Source organism: Rhinolophus hipposideros, assembly GCF_964194185.1.
Source record: "Rhinolophus hipposideros genome assembly, chromosome: X".
Taxonomy (NCBI): Eukaryota; Metazoa; Chordata; class Mammalia; order Chiroptera; family Rhinolophidae; genus Rhinolophus; species Rhinolophus hipposideros.
The window spans coordinates 94,075,989-94,095,071 of record NC_138046.1 but is presented as its reverse complement, the minus strand read 5'-3'; the positions used below and the strand labels follow the sequence as shown (position 1 = coordinate 94,095,071).

The following is a 19,083-nucleotide window of genomic DNA, read 5'->3' as shown; positions in this document are numbered from 1 at the left end:
TGGAAAGGTGCTGGCTCGGGTAGTAGACAGCCATCAGCTGTGGCTAGTTGGCCCTCAGCTGTAACCAGTGAGCCATTGGCCACTAATATAACTGCTGTTGCTACGCTAGCAGAAAAATGGGGGCTAACAAGAAGATGGTGGCTGAGCTAGCAAGCAGCGGAGTGTGGATTGTGGATTACAGAGAGGTGGATTGCAGCTAGCAAATGGGGAGTCAGTCGGTTGGCAGAAAAGCGGACAGCAGGTCACACGTCGTGTGAATCCAGCCTCCAGTGAGACTATCGTGGTATGACTCCTGTGGGGACAGAGCCCCAGAGAGCATTTTCCAGGCTCTCGGCCTCACATGGAGGGGTGCTGACTCAGGTGGTAGATGGCTGTCAGCTGTAACCAGTGAGCCATTGGGCACTAATATAACTGCCGTGGCTACGCTAGCAGAAAATGGGGGCTAGCAAGAAGATGGTTGCTGAGCCTGCAAGCGGAGCAGTGAGGGTTGCGGACAGTGTGGATCCAGCCTCCAATGAGACTATAGTGCCACCAGCGAGAATATAGTGGTATGACTTCCCTATCTATGGCTCTGTGGGTGTTCCTTTTTGACCTCAACATGTCCTGTGTTCTTATGTGGGGAGCGGGACCAGAGACTCTGCAGGCCGCCCCGCATGACAAGGAGTGACACAGCAAGGAGAGAGTTAGGGGACATTGGTGCAACACCTGGAAGGAGGAGGGACTTGGCACAGAGCCTAGCGTTTAGGACGCTCTCAAAACTTACTGTTGATGATGAAAGCAACTCGTGTTTACTGAGCACTTGCAAGTAGCCAGGAAACTACTTGGCTACTTAAATGAGACCGTGTGCTTTGTACCCACTGTCTCATTTAAGCCTTGTAAGAATCCTATCAGGTACATTCTACTTTCTCTATTTCACAAATGAGGAAGCAGTTTTAGATCAGGTAAACAAGTTTTAGTAATTTTACTCACTATAAAGTTCTCCATTTCATTTCAACCTTAGAAACTTCTTCATCTAGTTTAATTACAGCAATGATCTTATAGATCTCAACTAGGGAAGCTAAGTGTTATTCAGGATTCCACCATTATGTTCACCATATACTGTACAATTCTGCATCTACTAACCTATCTCAAAGGAACATTATAAGAATTAGATGGTTTTTGAGGCAGCAAAATATTAGCGCTAAATGAAAATATGAACTCCTGACGGTGCATTATGGGCCAGATTTTATTTTTTCTAATATGTTCAGCTACTTCCTCCCCTTCTTTGAACTGGTTTAACAACTATATAATGAATGTTGCCTATGAACCAGATGCTGCCCTAGGTGTAGAGATACAGCAATGACTATGACAGCCATGAATCCTGACCTAATGAAGCTTAAAATATATATTAAAGAAATATATGGTTTTAAAAGTACATAAGCTCCAATAAGTTTATGTCACATGGAGGCCTTGTTGCAGTGTCTATTTCATAATGAACCTTATCCTTGCAGCATAAGTACCCTTAAATGACACCACTCTCTGCCTACTAAGAAATTCTGAGTCTGAACATTATAGCCTTTAAAATGGCTCAAAATCCACCTATTTGGCAGAACTCTTCTCCAGCAGTTTCTTCTAGGAAGCACCCAGCTCCCAAGCACAGCCAGCTGCCAAGGAACAGAGGGAATTATTAACGCTTACCTCCAGCTCTATGAGTCATCGGAACACTTCTCTTGCCTAAAGTATGGCGTGATTTCCCTAGCTTTCATCACCACCCACACCTGACCCCTATTTCAGGTAGATAAAACAGAAATGATGAGGTTGTTCAGATGATTCGTGTGGGTGGCTATTGTGTTGACTGGGACAATAAGGCTGCAGAACGCTGCTCTCTTTTACAGAGTTCACATTTTATTCATTGCTATAAATAATTTGATTTTAACAACACTGCATTTCCACACTATATTGCACAAAACAGTAAAGCTCAAATTCTCCTGCAGATGGGTTACTTTTGGCAACAGACCTAAGCAGCCACATTCTGAGGGCTGGCCTGTGCCTGACCCCCTTTCATTGTTACCTCACCTCCAGGATGAGTAAGCAGGGCAAAAGGTATGCATTAAGTTGACTGGGAAAGCCTAAATGAAAGTCTAACTCAATCACTTCTAGTTTCAAGCTCACTATTTCCTGTGTCTTACTCAACATCCCCTACCAATGTATTCAACCCAAATTTACTGAATGAAATCATGGACCAAACAAACTCACCAGTAATACAGTTCGGTATCATATGGCCAAGTCATGTTTCTTAACTGAAAACATCAGTCATATGCAACCATGGAACCACAGCTGCAAAAACAACACTTTTGCCTGATCTTGCTACTAGAACTAATGGAGACTGTGAGAAAGCTTTTTTTTTTTTATTGTTGTTCAAAAGCTATTACGCTTCCTTCAGTGGTGTGGGTAGAGAGAAAGATTCCAAGTGCAAAAATAAAAATGATGTCAAAATTCAGTTCTTATACTTTATATGACAGTGACCACCAATCACCTTGACTGAAAGCAAGTACAAAAGAATATCAAGAGTGCATTATAATATTCCAACTAAGGACAGAAACAGCCATCCTTGATTATGGGAAGCAGTTGATTAATGAAAACTCGTCTGGTAACCATTCTAAGATTACCCACAATATTCAGTATCTGTGTGCTCATAAACGCTCTTGTGAAATACAAGTGACTACAGCACTCCAGGCCAAGGATAAAAATTTTCCAGATGGGATGGCACTATTTCAATGGCTTAGAGTACACCAAACAGCTCCCATGAATTCCTACGCTTAGCAGTCCCAAGGTGGGCTTTCTCTTGAAATAAAAAGGCAGTAAAAATTGGGAGAAATGAAGACTATAATAGATAATTAAGTTGTGTTACTCCAGAGTACAGAAAAACTAAGGACATACTGATGCAGAATCAGTGAAGAAATGTCACAGAATTGTTAAATAGGCTATTACTATTACCAAACACAGAAGGAAAGGGCACAGTAGTATATTATTTTTATTCAGAAGTCTCTAGTCACTGAACAATAGTTTGATCAGAGAGAGGAATGGGTTTGTAGAAATGAGAGGGCCAAGTGTAAAGGCAAAAATAGGTGTTTACCTATTGATTTCGGATATTTGAAGTTCAGTACTACTGGGAAGAAATAGTACCAAGGCTTCAACACAAGCAGGGATCAGAAAACTTTTTTAAAAAATTGAAACAGCAATGGTTTTTTGTGTAAAGGGCCAGAAAGTAACTATCTGAGGCTTTGCGGGCCATATGGTCTCTGCTGCCTTTGTAGTGTGGAAGCAGCTGTAGGCGATATTTCAATGAATGAGAATGGCTGTAGTCCCAAAAACTTTATTTACAAAAACCAGACAACGGGCTGATTTGGCCCATGGGCCATAGTTTACTAAGCCCTGATTTAGAGTGTTCTAAATCAGTGGTTCTCTAACTTTAGTGTGCCTCAGAATCCCTTGGAGGCTGTTAAAATGGAGTGTTGAGCCCCACCCTCTGGGCTTCTGATCTTTACCGCTGGGGTGGGGGCTCCATAATCTGCATTTCTAACAAGTTCCCAGATGCTGCTACAACTGCAGGTCAGGATGAGGTCCACACTTTGAGAGTCAGTGCTCTAGACTGTACTACTAAAGAGGAAGGTCAACATTTTAAGTACCTGCCAAAGTTCACATCTGATTGGCCACAAAAATTTATCACTTGTAGTATGTTCCAAACTTCAAAGCTCAACTGAAATTAAATAATTTAAAGAGAAGCAAGGAGAAACACACTAGTTAGGATTTTTTCTTTGCTTTGACTTCAGTGTAAATTTTGTCCCATCAGTAAAATACACATAACTCATCCGTAAATCTCTTTACTCAACATTTTCACCTAACATGTTCTAAGTCCTATAAAGAATTGAGGAGAATTAAGCTCTAGAATTCAAACGAGAAAATGAAATCCGTTTTAAAGACAAAGTCAATGATTCTTGAGAAACCAAAGAAAATTCAACAAATCTCATTTCTCATTAGAAGTGCCTCCTTTCAAAAAATTTGAATAATATATGCAAGGTAGTTTAAGACTTTTGAAGAATTGCGTAATTTTATGTTCATAGGAACCCCACGAGGTAGATAATATAGCCTTTACAACCCTTCTTTTACAAGATGAAGAAACTGAGCAAGTAGTGATCTGTCACATTTAAAATTTTTCCTTAAAATCTATTTTTCCTTAAAATCTATTTTTCCTAATAAGTTTTAAACTGTATTGATCAAATCTAACTTATACATATCTTTTCAGGACTATGTCTATGAATGCATCTTCATGGGGAAAAACATTCTAAGATCTTCAAATCCATATTCACATTTGTGGACCTAATTCTGAAGCCACCCAGGGAAGTCTAACCAAGAAGCCCGAACTTTAATCAGATGGCAATTTAAAGCACACTTGACCTTTAGTGCAAGTGGGTCATAGATTATGAAGTGTGGTGATCCCTTCCAGCAGTACAATAAAAACACTCAACAATGGGAGAAATACTATTAATGGAATGGACATAATCCAAAAAGTAGAGCAGCAAGCTTAGAAGATCCCTCTCCAGAATCCCAGGCTCTTTCTGCAATGATGATAATGAAAGTGTATTCATTTGAATAGATATTTATACAAATCATTTTCACATCCATTATAAAAGGGACATGTTTAAAAAAAGAAAGAAGGAAAGAAGCATAACCTTCAATACAGTAGAGGTTTTTTCCATTCTTATTAGCATGCTTTTAGAAGTATTATGTATGTTGATTATAATGAGAGATTACTCTAAACTGTGATCTGAGTACTCCAGTAACAATTTTTAAAATTTATATGAAATATAATTAAAAACCTCAGTGAAAACATCTTTTTGTTTTACAAGTATATAATTATTTTACAAGTGACTAAATTAAAGAAAAAATATTTATTAAAAAGGTAATTTCCAATTCAGTGCCATATATTACTGTTGGAACAAAAACCCAGTTAAGATGCTATATTAAGCCTAAGAAGACCAGTAAAGATTCTATATAAATAAAGGCTGACCATTCTGCTTTGGAACTAATGGCTCAGATGGAATTCAGCAAAAACATCTAACCTAAATAATGCAATATAAATAATGCTGTCCAACGACTGTCCCCTGAAGCCAAACTAAGAAGTATTTTCATCGAAGTGGTCTAAATAGATTCCAATATGATCACTCTTCCACATGAAAATGTAATGTGACCTAGTAGATGAAATGCTGTTTTGTAAATTTAGGTAATTTAGATTCAGTGCCCAATCATATCAGAGACTACAACTTTAGGATCGTTCCACCTCATTTTCCTTGTCTCAGTTCTGAAATTTCACATTATGAACAATTAATTCATCTGTTAAATATCCAAATGCAAAGACAAAAGCTGTGATACAAAATTTCCTTCTTTTAACATAATTATAATCTAGAACAGTCTTGCAAACAAATTATGAAATCTATAAGCTCAAAGAATACTAGCAATGACAATTAAAAAAAACACAAAGTACTCTAAATAGTACATATGTCTACTACCATAAAATATATTGAGTAAAGTGGATGTCAGACATAAAATAGAATTCGAAATTTTATTTACATACCACACACACACACACACACACACACACACACACACACACCTAATCCCAAACAATGACTCTATCGGGGGCTCTGGGTGAAGTCATAAAATATACATAGACGGCACATCACAATTCTCCAATTAGGGATGGAGATTTATTTTTTTAAATTTATTGGGGTGACAATTGTTAGTAAAATTACATAGATTTCAGGTGTACAATTCTGTATTACATCATCTATAAATCCTATTGTGTGTTCACCACCCAGAGTCAGTTCTCCTTGGGATGGAGATTTAGCTAGTGATTCCACCCCTAACTTTATTAAAGCCAATATTTTAAATAATCATCCATTTCTGGTAATTTCTAGTATGTTCTCAGCTCTATTTTTATCCATTCTATAGGCAATAAGTGACAATAAAGGAAATAATTTTTTCAGGAACTGCACATTTCTATTGCCTCCAGTCAGACAATTTTAAAAGAATTTTGATGAGTTTCTTCCCTTTAACTTAGGATCAAAAAGAGAATCCAAAAGCAGTTTTAAAAAAAGAAAAAATATATTAAATGGACAGCATTTCCCCCATTTAACAGTGAAAACAGTTCCATGGACCAGTCTCAGTGTCTTTACATTTTGCAGAAACAACCTACTCACTATGGGTCTACTCAGACCACTGAAAGAACATCCCAATCTTGAGGGTAAACAAGAATGGGAACTGGACAATAAGCTCCAGTTTCATTTTTAATCTACAACAGGATCAGCAAACTATAGTCCAAGGGCCAAATCTAGGCCACCACCTATTTTTGCAAATAAAGTTTTACTGGCAAACAGCCACACTCATTTGTTCTCATATGGTTGTCTTCACGCTGCAATGGCAGAGTTGAATAGCTGTGACAGATGCTATATGGCCCGCAAAACCTAAAATATTTACTATCTGGTATTTTAGATATTTTGCCAACCCTTCATCTACAATACCTAAAATTGTTGAAAATCACTACAAATACACCTATGAGATAAAAGGTTGACCAACAACTCATAAAATTTGCTTTAATTTATGTCCCATTTATGTAAACAGGCTCTGTAGGCAAACTCTGACAGTACTCACCTGATTAAAAAGCATTCTAACCCTCAAACACTGCTGGTAGAAATATAAAATGATGCAGCCACTTTGGAAAAGTCTGGCATTCCTCAAAAAGTTAAACAGTTACAATCTGACAGAGCAATTCCACTCCTAGGTATCTATCCAAGAGAAAAACGTATGTCCACATAAAAACGTGCACATGAATGTCCATAGCAGGATTATTTATAATAGCCAAAAGGTGAAAACCACCCAAATGGCTAACCAACTGATGAACACATCAACAAATGTGGTGTATCCACACAATGGAATATTATTGGGACTTAAAAAGGAATGAAGTACTGATACATCTACACCATGGATGAACCTTCATAGCATTATACTCAGAGAAACCAGTCACAAAAGACCACATATTGTATAATTCCATTTATGTGAAATGTCCAGAATAGGCACATCCGTAGAGACAGAAAGTAGATTAGTCATTACCTAGGGCTAGGGAGGGATGTTAGGTAAGAGCTAAAGTATACGGGGTTTCTTTTTGGGGTGACAAAAATGTTCAAAAATGTATTGTGATGATGGTGAACAACATACTAAAAACCACTGAATTGTACACTTCAAATGGGTGAATTGTATGGTATGTGAATTATATCACAATAAAGCTGTTACCAAAAATAAAAGGCATTCTATTAATCTGCTAAAACATCCAAAATCAAAATATTAGAGTCTTATACTTAGGAATACACCTTGAAAAAAACCCCAGTCTCTGCTCATACTAGATGACAAGCAGTAAGTACTGCAGAGCAGGCGCTCAGATGGGTCACATACTCCCAGGTGTGAAGCCCAATGCCGCCACTTCCTATTGCCACTTTGCCCAGGGCAAGTTACTGATCTCCCTTTTCCTCATCTGTAAAATGGGGAGGGAGTGATTGCCTCAAGAAGCGTTGTGGCCAAGGTTAAATTAGAAAAATATCAAACATTTAACACCTTGTTCAGCATATAATGAGCACTCAAGCCATGGAATTTGAGAACCAAAAAGAAAAAAAAAAAGAATTCCTAAAGTTGTCCCTTAAAACTTTAACTTTATACTTATTAGTTGAATTTCTTACATGTTACCTATATCAATCACTAAAACTAAAATAGGAGCCGTGAACCTAAACCTGTTCTAAAAAAGATAAAACAGGATAAATATTTTTAAAAACTTCCTTAAGATTTCTTTATTTTCTCTACCTGTACTGCTCTATTCCTTTTTCTAAATGAGGAAACAGGCCTAAAAAGATTAAATGAGTTACCCAAGAAGACCAACAAGTCATTCCAGCCTCACATCCTCTGTGAAGATTTCCCCAACTTCCTTCAACTAAGTGCCCAGAGTTTACGGACTACTCACTACAGAGACTCCTTCAGCAGCTCCTGAGTACTTACCAGGTGTCAGTTACTGAGTTATGCTGAGGATACCACGTGAACAAGTCAGATGTGACCCTGGCCTTAACAGGACTTCAGGTCTATTTAGATTAGATTTGAACTATTTGTCATCTTCTCCCATTGACAGAGAGCTCCTTTAGGCTAGATAACTCAAATATTTGGTGAATAATTAATATTAATGGCAATTAAAATAACAATAGCTTTTAGACATTTTGCATAGATCACGTTCTTTACGCCTCACAACACCCCTGCACGGTATATACTATTACCCTCATTTTACAGATAAAGGAACTGAGGCTCAGAGAGGTCAACTAATTTGCCCAGGGCCACACAGCTAAAAATGAATGCATAAATGAACAAATGAATAAATGTTAACACCAGTAAGAATTTTATGCATGGGGTAGAAAAGAATGTTCATTTCACCATATCATTTATGTAATAGAGCCTGTGTTTAAGCACTAAGAAAGTACACATTTGGAAACTGTTGAAACTTATCTACATAGCTGCCAAAAGTAATCTGAGTATCTGAGAGACATTCTAGAAATAAAAAATACTTATGCTGCACTTTACAATCACTAATCCATGCAAATGGCTTGTGAAGTAGTAGTTATCATTCCTTTTATATATAAAGAGGAAAATGACCATGTTGTGCCCAAAGGTCACCAGATCAGATCTTAGGTGGCTGCCTTACAAGCTACAAAGCAATGTTGACCCATGTTTTTTGGAAAAGTACATGCCAAGTGTAAGGAGAAAGGCCAAAAATCTACAAAGTTTCCTAAAAACACAATGTCTATAAAACAGCATGGTATAATGGTAATCAGCACATGATAGTGGGCTAGAGACCTCTGAAATTGAATTAATAACATCAAGAGTGTTTTAATAAAACATTAAAATCTATATATCGTTAAATGGTAGCACTTCCACCCTATATTAAAATATACAAGAATACTCTAAACTTAGGGTTAAAATTAAAAGCCTGACGAGCAAACAAAACAGAAACAGACTTAGAGATATAGAGAAAAAAAACTGATGGCTGCTAGATGGGAGGGTGGTGGAGATGGGGGAGAAGGTGAAGGGATTAGAAAGTACAAATTGGTAGTCACAATATAGTCACAGGGATGTGAAATACAGTATGGGGGATATAATCAATAATGTTGTAAAGATTATGTAGGGTGCCAGATGGGTACTGGGAGACCACTTCATGGTCTGTGTAGAGGCCTGTCCACCGTGCTATACACCTGAAGCTGAAGTAGAATAATATTGAATGTCAACTATAATTAAATATGTAATTTAATATGTATTATATATATTTAATTATAGTCACAGGATGTAAAGTACAGCATAGGGAATATAGTCAATGGTATTGTAACAGCTATATACGATGTCAGAGGGGTAGTAGATGGGGGGGCGGTTATCACTGTGTGAGGGGTATAAATGTATAACATATTAAAAAAACAGTAAGCAAAAAAAAAGTGTGTTTAAAAAAACTAAAAAGACTGAAAAAAAGGAATGTGCAACAGCCCAGTAATAGAACACAAGATGCTGAAATTAAATAATATTCACTTAGATATGAAAAATTGACTTAAGTGCAATAAAGTAATAAAATTCTTGTGAATGGATGTAGAAATTAAAAAAAGCCAATGAACAAATTTAGTAGGGGGAAGGGAAGAGGAGTGTGAAATGGGAGGAGTACTACATTTATCCAACTGGGATCAAAAACCTTGAGATGAGGAAGAATTCCTTTCCCTATTGGAGAAGAATTTAAGAAAATAACAATGGTTTGAAAAATATCAAGAACTTAAAAAGTATCTAAAATTTTCTTTGTAATTTCATTAAAGGTTTCCATTTAATTGAAAGTTATGCACCAAGTTTAGGAATCAAAAATACCTAATCTTAGGAAAAGCAGATGGTTTCACCTAAAAGCCAGCCATCAGAATCTGTGAAACATAATTATAGTGAAAAAATATCTACTCTTTTTTTCTACCCTAAATACTCGTATGTTGGTGCTGAGAAAGATTCAGAGAGATAGTATATCACCAACATCCACAGAATGAAGCCTTGCTTTTCAGTCACACCATGAACTGAACATTAAACATCATATTCATTTTGATAGATGCTTTAAATGTCTCTCTGTTATAGACAAGCCTTTTCTTGGTCCTCAGAGTGTGTTGGCGTTTTACATTATTGATTCCCCCTCACTTTGGAACTTCTGTGATGCCCAGCTATCCTGATTCTTCTAACTCTGCGAATTATACTCCAAACCACAATCCCCCTGTTCAGTCAACCCCCAAGAACTCATTCACTCATATTTTCACTTCCACACAGATAATTCCAAAATCTTCACTGTCATTCCAAATCTCTCATCCAAACTCCAGTCTGGCATTTCCAGTAATGTCTACTTAGAAATGGCTTGCACTCAATTCAAAGCCAAAGTACCAATCCACACCATGAAATACTGGGCAGCAGTTTAAGAGGAGACAGAGTAGGACACATAAATGGATATGGAAAGGTCATCAGATATACCATTTTTCAATCAAAAATGAATATTTTAGTATAGTGTACATATATGATCCCATTTTGCTTTTTAAACAAAACACTTTCAAAAAGATATATAAGAACTTGAAAATGGTTACCTCTGGAGAATGGGGCTATGGATGGTGGGAGAATGGCAAGAGACTCACTATTTACTTTGTATCATCTATATTTTAAATTTATTTTTACAATTTATTTAATAAAAACCTTTGATACAGAGAAAGTAATAGAAAAATAGTCAAACTAGCTTCAAAAACAAAATCTTTCTATTACAGAAAGTCAGAGACTCTCCCTATACTGACTTGGGCTCTACGACCAATCATACCACAGTACTATAATGGCCACCAGGGTAATTACATTTTACTCAGTTGAAAGAGACGATACCAAGAAACTGGGTAGCCCCAAGACAGAAAGAATGGAGAGAAGGTCTTACAGCACCTTGAACCCTGTAGCATAAATCCAGAGTCATAATTGGTGGTTTTAGAATCTGCACTGTCAGTTGCAACTAAAAAATAAAACCAAAAATGTGAGAGCTTGCACACCCCATCAGTTTGTTGGCTAGGGTCAGGTACCTGCTCTGCGTACCCACTCTGCAGCAGTAATTCAGTCACTTGATTATTTAGGTGTGCAGTGCTGGCAGACAGCTGAGACGCTCACAACTCAGCAGCTGTGGTTCAGTACATGGTTTTCAGTCAGAGAGAACAAGTTTAGTATTTTTATAACAGAATACAGGAATAACTACCCTGTGGAAATGTCCCCACACAATTCGTAACAAACACCTGTCTCTGAAACCTCATTACTTCTGGTTTGGCAAGTTAGGAGTAATTAATCAACAATTCTCTCTCAGGGCAGGGGAATTGGAAGGAAAAACATGGTGGGTAAAAGGGGTAGAGAAAGTTCCAAAACAAATTATATTTTGAATGGGTGGCCAAGATTCCATATTTCCATCGCTAAAGAATTCATAGACTTATCAGTGACAAACACTGATAATTCATTAAAAAGAAAGACAAAAAAAAATCAATGAAACAATGAATGGTAGTATGGGACCTCCACTAAAGAGATAAGAAATTCAACTAGAAAGTCGAAAAATTAAAATTTGCAGGAAATAAACTCTGAAAATGAAGACATGTGCCTTACTTTAAGAACCTCAATGCAGCATGAAATAAATGGACTTTAGAACCAGTTGTTATTCCATGTAATCTTGGGCACGTTAGTCACCCATCTCTGAATTGAAGTGTTTTCTGTAAAATGGGTACCAGTAGAGGAGATAATACATGTAAGAAGCCTAATATGAAAAGGCAAACATGTCAGTTCCCCTTATGAAGTAGGCATTAAGTTGTAAAAGATTTTTTTCTTTTAAACATTGTTGCATTAAAGTTACTTTAAACAGTACTGCCACATTTAAAATGTGAAAACATTTACAAAAATGCAGTAATTCAAGAACAATCTCAAAGAGTAAGATATACTTGCTTCTTTAATTTATTGAGTAGAGCTACAACTGGAGATGGTGAAAGAATTTTCAATTTTTTAAAATTTATTGGGGTGACAATTGTTAGTAAACTTACATAGATTTCAGATGTACAATTCTGTATTACATCATCTATAAATCCCATTGTGTGTTCACCACCCAGAGTCAGTTCTCCTTCCATCACCATATATTTGATCCCCGTTACTCTCATCACCCACCCCCCACCCCTTTACCCTCTGGTAACCACTAAATTATTGTCCGTGTCTATGAGTTTTTCTTTCTCATTTGTTTGTCTTGTTCTTTTGATGTTTTTGGTTTATATACCACATATCAGTGAAATCATAGGGTTCTCTGCTTTTTCTGTCTGACTTATTTCACTTAGCATTATACTCTCAAGATCCATCCACGTTGTCACAAATGTTCCTATATCATCTTTCCTTAACGCCGAATAGTATTCCATTGTGTATATATACCACAACTTCTTTATCCATTCATCTATTGAAAGACATCTTGGTTGTTTCCATGTCTTGGCCACCATAAACAAAGCTGCAATGAACATTGGAATACACGTGTCTTTATAGAGAAATGTTTTCAGATTTTTTTGGTAGATACCCAGGAGAGCGATGTCAGAAAAAGAAATAGAAAAAACAATTCCTTTTGCAATTGCAGCAAAAAGAATAAAATACCTTGGAATAAACTTAACCAAGGATGTGAAGGATTTATATGCTGAAAACTATAAGACATTTTTGAAAGAAATTGAAGAAGACACAAAGAAATGGAAAGACAGTCCGTGCTCATGGATGGAAGAATCAACATAGTTAAAATGGCCATATTACCCAAAGCCATATACAGATTTAATGCAATCCCCATCAAAATCCCAATGGCATTTTTTAAAGAAATAGAACAAAGCATCATCAGATTTGTTTGGAACCACAAAAGACCCCGAATAGCCAAAGCAATATTAAAAAAAAAAAGAACAATACTGGAGGTATCACACTCCCTGATTTTTGCTTGTACTACAGGGCTACAATAATCAAAACAGCTTGGTATTGGCGGAAAAACAGACACATAGACTAATGGAATAGAATTGAGAACCCAGAAATAAAACCACATAAATATGGACAGACAATTTTTGACAAAGAAGCTAAAAACATACAATGGAGGAAAGACAGCCTCTTCAATAAATGGTGCCGGGAGAATTGGATAGCTACGTGCAAAAGAATGAAACTGGACTGCTATGTGTCACCATGTACCAAAATTAATTCAAAATGGATCAAAGACTTAAGCAGAATTTTCAATTTAAAGGAAATATCCAGGTACACAATTTAAAGAACATTAGAGATATAGTTTGTCAGGTGAAACTGTTGGAGATACAAGGCGAAAATGGAGGGGAGTGAGCTGCGTAAGTCAAGGACATAGAAGCATGTCACGGTCATGGAAGGTAAGGGAGTCGCTGGAAGTGTTTATGAAGACAATGTGCAAACCATATTTCCAGAAACTCCAAGTCCTAAGGCAGTCTGTAAAAAGCGGACATGAGGAGACTCAGAGAAGGTGGTGCAAATGCAGAAAAGCAACTAAGTAGTTCAGTTCCCTCCAAAACGGTCCCAGAATCAAACTCCATCACCAGGAATCAACACTGCCTACCTATTCCCAATAAGGCCGGCCATGTGTAGGAACCCACATTCCATGTTTAAGAGGTTTTTCCTTGTGGAACTTCAGTTTTACCCCCATGGCATGGATCTTTCTGGGCCACCAGCAGGTTAACTGGTGATTGTGTCTTTCACCTTATGTGATTGTTACTCGATTAAGCACTTCTTTGGAATAGCTACTCATTTCTGGACAATTCCAGTTTCCTTTAGGGTCACACTTGGTTTTTTCCTAACATTAAAAAACTAGTTTACTTACAACATCTAAATAAAATTTCCAGGAAAGATGTTCCAACATAATGTAATATTTGCCCTTGTGGTACTAGAAAACCAAATCAGTGGGCCAACTGATATATGTGAAAGCCATAGTAATTCATATAAATAGGAAAGCTGAATTTTTCTCTACGTTAAATTATATATTTACATATTATTAATCCAGTATTTACATAAAGGCTGCATTTAACTCAATTCTCTGGTAAACAGTGTTATTGGAATCACAAGTATGGAATTTAAAGTATATAAGTAACTTACCCATACTCTTAATAGAGTGTATGTGCAAACACAAGCCATGCTAAACCAATAAATTTCTTACTGTTAAATTGAGTCACTCTAATGGACAGCCATCATCAACTGTTACTGAACCAATCCTTGTTCTGTGTTGTTCCAAACACCACACAACCACCATGTTGTCATTAGATGAGTGTCATTAATCGATGTGAATCTTAAGAGAACCAAGAAATCAAAGCCAAACACAGGCCGAAACAAAATTCTTATACAATAAGGCTCAGAAACACAGCATAGAGAAAATAAAATCCATGTTTTGGTCTTTTGGCTTCAATACACCCCCCCCCCCACAATGTTCATGCTACTTTTTAAAAGTTGTAAGCCCGTGAAAAGCCAGTCCACAAATATTGCATATCGCATATAAACCAATGACTTTCAATCATAGCTGCTCATTAGAATCATTTAGAGAATTAAAAAAAAAATACCAATGACCAGGATACACTCCTAGAGATTCTAATTTCATTGCTCTGACACAGGGCCTTAGCAATTGATCTTTTTTGAAAGCTCCCCTAGTAATTTTAATATGCAGCCAGGTGGAGAACCACTACTTTATACTAATACAGCCTTTTGGAACAATAATTTCTCTGAAGTTGATAAACATGCTTTTTGCCTTTTAATGAGATTTTATTAAAACTACTCAAATCATTCCACAGCTAATGAGTGATTTTTACATTGCACACACTGTGTTAAGCAATGGAGAAAGGTGTGCAAGATACGTTCCCTGCCCTCAAGAAGCTCCCTGTTAGCTAGGTAGAGAGACCCATAAATAAGTAACTGTAATTAAATATGATAAGTGCTCTTGAAGTGTAAGCAAATACAGCATGCCTTACATGTCATCCTTGAGCTGGGGTCATGCTGCAGCATTCCAATTTTAGTATATGTCCTACCAAAGCAGGTAAGTCAGAATTTACAGGTTACTAAATACTCGGACAAATATTCAGCCTAGACAAAGTGAAAACAGTGTTCATTTTGCTATTCTCTTTCACAGAAACTGCTGTACCATGGAAGTAGGCATTTCTATGTTTTAATTTGGATGAATCATCTTAAAATTTCCTTTGGATGATATTACTGATTATACACTTACCTAAAAACTATACATTTGCAAAAGACACAGTGAATGACCATGACAAAAATTAGCCAATTACCTATATTTGCATAACACTTGTCCTTTCCAGTAATTGCTACATTTAAGACAAGAAGTTTTGGGACAATGATAAGGTCCCATCTTTGGAGATTTGTTTTAGTTGCTTGAAAGATGTTACACAGGGAAATGCTATGGAAATAATAGGCATCCAAAGGAGCTTTTTTGATAAGACTTTCAAAAATAAACAGGGGGAATGAATTTAAATTTTTTTAGAAATGACATCCTTTCAATATTCATAATGAATCAGGCATATGAGTCTCTCGAAGACAGTGTATGAGCCAGTGGGTAGATAAGTAGTGAGGCAGGGGGTTGAGTAGGTGGTCAACTGGTCTTGAAAAGTGAAATCCATTTTAAAGAATCTCAGTGAAAATTTAAACTTATTAAGACCTACGGGTCAAAACCAACTTGTGATACTAATTTGGCATAAAAGAAAATCACAATTCCAAAGAACTTGGATAGAAGTCAACAAAAAGGTTTTCAGTACAAATGAACATCTTCAAGGCCTTTCTGTTTAAATCCAGAGTTGAACAAATTCTAAGTTAAAATGTATGCTGTCAAGGTTCCTGTAAGAAAATCGCAAGTGAATTTCAATTTCCAGATCAATATATGCTGAGACAATTTACCGGACAAACCTTCAACCTTTACACAGGGTGAAGAACACTATCATTACATGCTTTCCCACAAAGGCTACCTTGAATTTCATTATTTTATGGAATGACATAAATGGCACTGACCAAGTCAGATTTTGTAGGATATGAATGAGATTTCACATTCACAATAGTTAAGGTATCCATAGAGCACCAATCACCTCAAAATTAGCTTGTTCTCCCTCCTTATGCAGCTCTGAAGCAACGGAAGAGATAAATTTACTTCTATCAGAGGTGTTTCCTGAGAATATTCTATCAGTTATAAGTCAGCAGAATATTGGTTGTGCTAATGCGATGCCGACCACTTCTTTTCGATATTCAAAGAGATCACATCATCACTCTTCCAGACCTTAAGGAATCAGAACTAGTAACTAACGTTAATTCAATGATGACTGTATTCCATCATCACATATAATTAACACTTTAATCTCACAAATTCCAATTATGACTTTGCTGGCTCATTTAAATAAAACATAACTAAGACATAACAAACATCATTCACCCATAAACACACAATCATTGGGGGCTTTGGGGAAACACCCTAATTCACCTTCACTGGGTGCTAAGAATAAAGAAACCAAGGGGATTTTTTTTAATGTATTTGTCTGTCTAGAACTGTGCTATTCACATATGATTATTGAGCACTTGAAATGTGGCTAGTCCATCTAAGGAACTGAATTTTATTTAATTTAAATTTAAATTTAGAAAGATACTCAATTCCATTATTGGAAAACTTTTAGGTATGTTTGGAACAACTTGGGTATGTGAATCTACTTTTGCAAATGCAAATTTTATAAAACCTAAATACAGATCAAGTATTTCCTATGAAAATGCAGCTTAGTGTCAGAACTGAGATGTGTTGTTAGTGTAAAACACACATTGGATTTCAAAGACTGAGTATGACAGGCTGTAAAATATGTTAATAATTTGGATCTATTGGGTTAAATAGCATATTTTATTAAAATTAATAGCATCTATTTGTTTTTAATATTTTTAATGTGGCTATTGGAAAATTTACATATGCAAAATTTACATATATAAAATTACATGTGGCTCACATTATATATCTTTTGGAGGGCGCTACTCTAGAGCACTTACTTCCACAATTACTTCACCAGGGGCACATTTGGATATTCTTATAGTAGACAGGCTGGTCATGTAACAAACAATAGGGACAAGGAGTAACATGTCCTCCTATCAACTGGGTCTGAGGAAAGTGTGCAGCAAGCTCTACCCACAATTTCACCATGTGAGGAAACACTGTAATACCTCAACATGGAAGGGAAAAAATGAGTTATCAGCACTTAAATTGAAATCCAGCCCTGCAGACAACTTAAGAGAGCCAACTGCTCTAAGGTCTTCGTTTCATCTCCCAACTACAGACCTTAAAATAGACAATAAAGCACCGCTTCCAAAAAGAGGTGAAATATTTCAATGGTAGCTATCTAGTAATCCTTAAATAATAAGCAAGAATTGCTCTTAAATTTTATCTCAACTTCAAAACCCACAGAATACACGTTGAACTACGAAATCAACTTCAGATTGCCAGCATTTCCCAAACGAGCAAATTAGCAGGATTGTGCACTTGGAATACTGTTTGACAAGAATGAAAAGGAAACTATTCAAAACAGATTTAAGGAATGGACAATTAGATGAGGAACTGCAGATTTAATTCTCAATCAGTACTGTGATTAATCTGATTCCCTGCTTTTCCCTAGTGTAATTATACAACACAGATGAAAGGATGAGCATTTGGACTGTCAGTTCTATATTCTAGACCAGCCCGGTGACTCAAAGCAGACGGCTCTACCACGCTAACCACCATCCCAACAACAGTCGAGGGAAGCCTTGAACACTGATTTAACAGTCATTGCATAACGAGGCATTAAAAATTCGGATCCCCCAACTCTTTCCTCGTTCGTCTATACCAGGTGAGGAATTTGCTGAAACTGAACGTACCCTGTGTCAAATGACCCCCACCGACCGGGCATGGGGTGAACACAAAGACATCTATCTAATATCCTGCACAATAGACACACACCCCACAATTAAAAACCCTGGACGTTCTCTTTCTTTCCACGCAAGCAAAGGAAATGCAAGCTGCTCTTTTTGTTAATGGCTACACACAAGGTAACAATAATCCCAACTGTTCCCAGGAAGCAACTATAAAATCGGTTCGGCCACGTCCCTGTGCCACCGTCAGATAAAATGCAGACAGCAGATTTCAGCCGGCCCCACGCCTCAAGGGGTGGCCGACCTCGGCTCGTTCACCTCCACGGATCGCTGGGAATTCCCCAGACCCCCGCCCGGCAAGAGGTCCAGATACGCGTCTATAAATGCTCGGGGGTGAGGAAGACCAGGGCGGTGGAGGTGAGGGAGGGCAGGGGGCAGGCCCGGAGCGGGTGCGGGTACGGGAGGACCCGGGCAACACTGAAATGCATTTTCCCACACTCCCGCTCCCTCGCGTGAAGACTCACTTGCCGATCACCTCGCACAGCTCGTACACATCCTCGAACAGCACGTCGTCGTCGGCCATGGTCCGGAGGGGACAGCGGCCGCAGCGTGGAGGGCTCCAAAAACGCGGGTGGGGGCGCCAAAGAGCTCAGTGCCCGGCCCCTGGCTCGCCTCCTCCCCTCAGGACTCGCGAGCCCCCGGTGCTGAGGACGCTCGAGTGGGGCGCGAGGCCCAGAGACTGCGGCGCCTTCCTCTGCGGGCGACTGCCCCGGCGCGGGCGGCCGGGCCGGGGCGCGGGAGCGAGGGCGGCCCGGGCCCGGCGCCGCCCGCCCGCCCGCTGCTCCTCGCGCTGCTCGGGCCGCGCTGCCCGGCGTGCGAATCTTCTGGGACCGCGCGGCCCGGCTCTCCGCTCGTCAGCCCGCGCGGGCCGCGAGGTCGCGACCGCTCCCTCCGTTGAGGCTGGCTCCGGCACGGCGCGGGGCAGCTCGGGCTACAGAAGGGGCCGCGGCAGGACCATAGAGGGAGGATCGCCGCGGAGGGAGGTGG

General features: G+C 38.2%; 1 protein-coding gene across 15 annotated transcripts in view; it reads right to left on the bottom strand.

Moving 5' to 3' along the window:
- CASK (calcium/calmodulin dependent serine protein kinase) overlaps positions 1 to 18,770 on the bottom strand; it is a 416,202-nt gene extending 397,432 nt beyond the window's left edge. For 8 of the 15 annotated variants that reach the window (XM_081041776.1, XM_081041783.1, XM_081041788.1 and 5 more), the window contains exon 1: positions 18,561 to 18,751. In XM_081041776.1, coding sequence (XP_080897902.1) covers positions 18,561 to 18,619 — 59 coding nt within the window. In that variant the 5' untranslated portion in view covers positions 18,620 to 18,751. Of the gene's footprint in view, positions 1 to 18,560 lie in introns of all 15 variants that reach the window. The other 7 variants (XM_081041785.1, XM_081041786.1, XM_081041780.1 and 4 more) reach the window with 1 other exon arrangement.
- Positions 18,771 to 19,083: the final 313 nt, after the last annotated feature.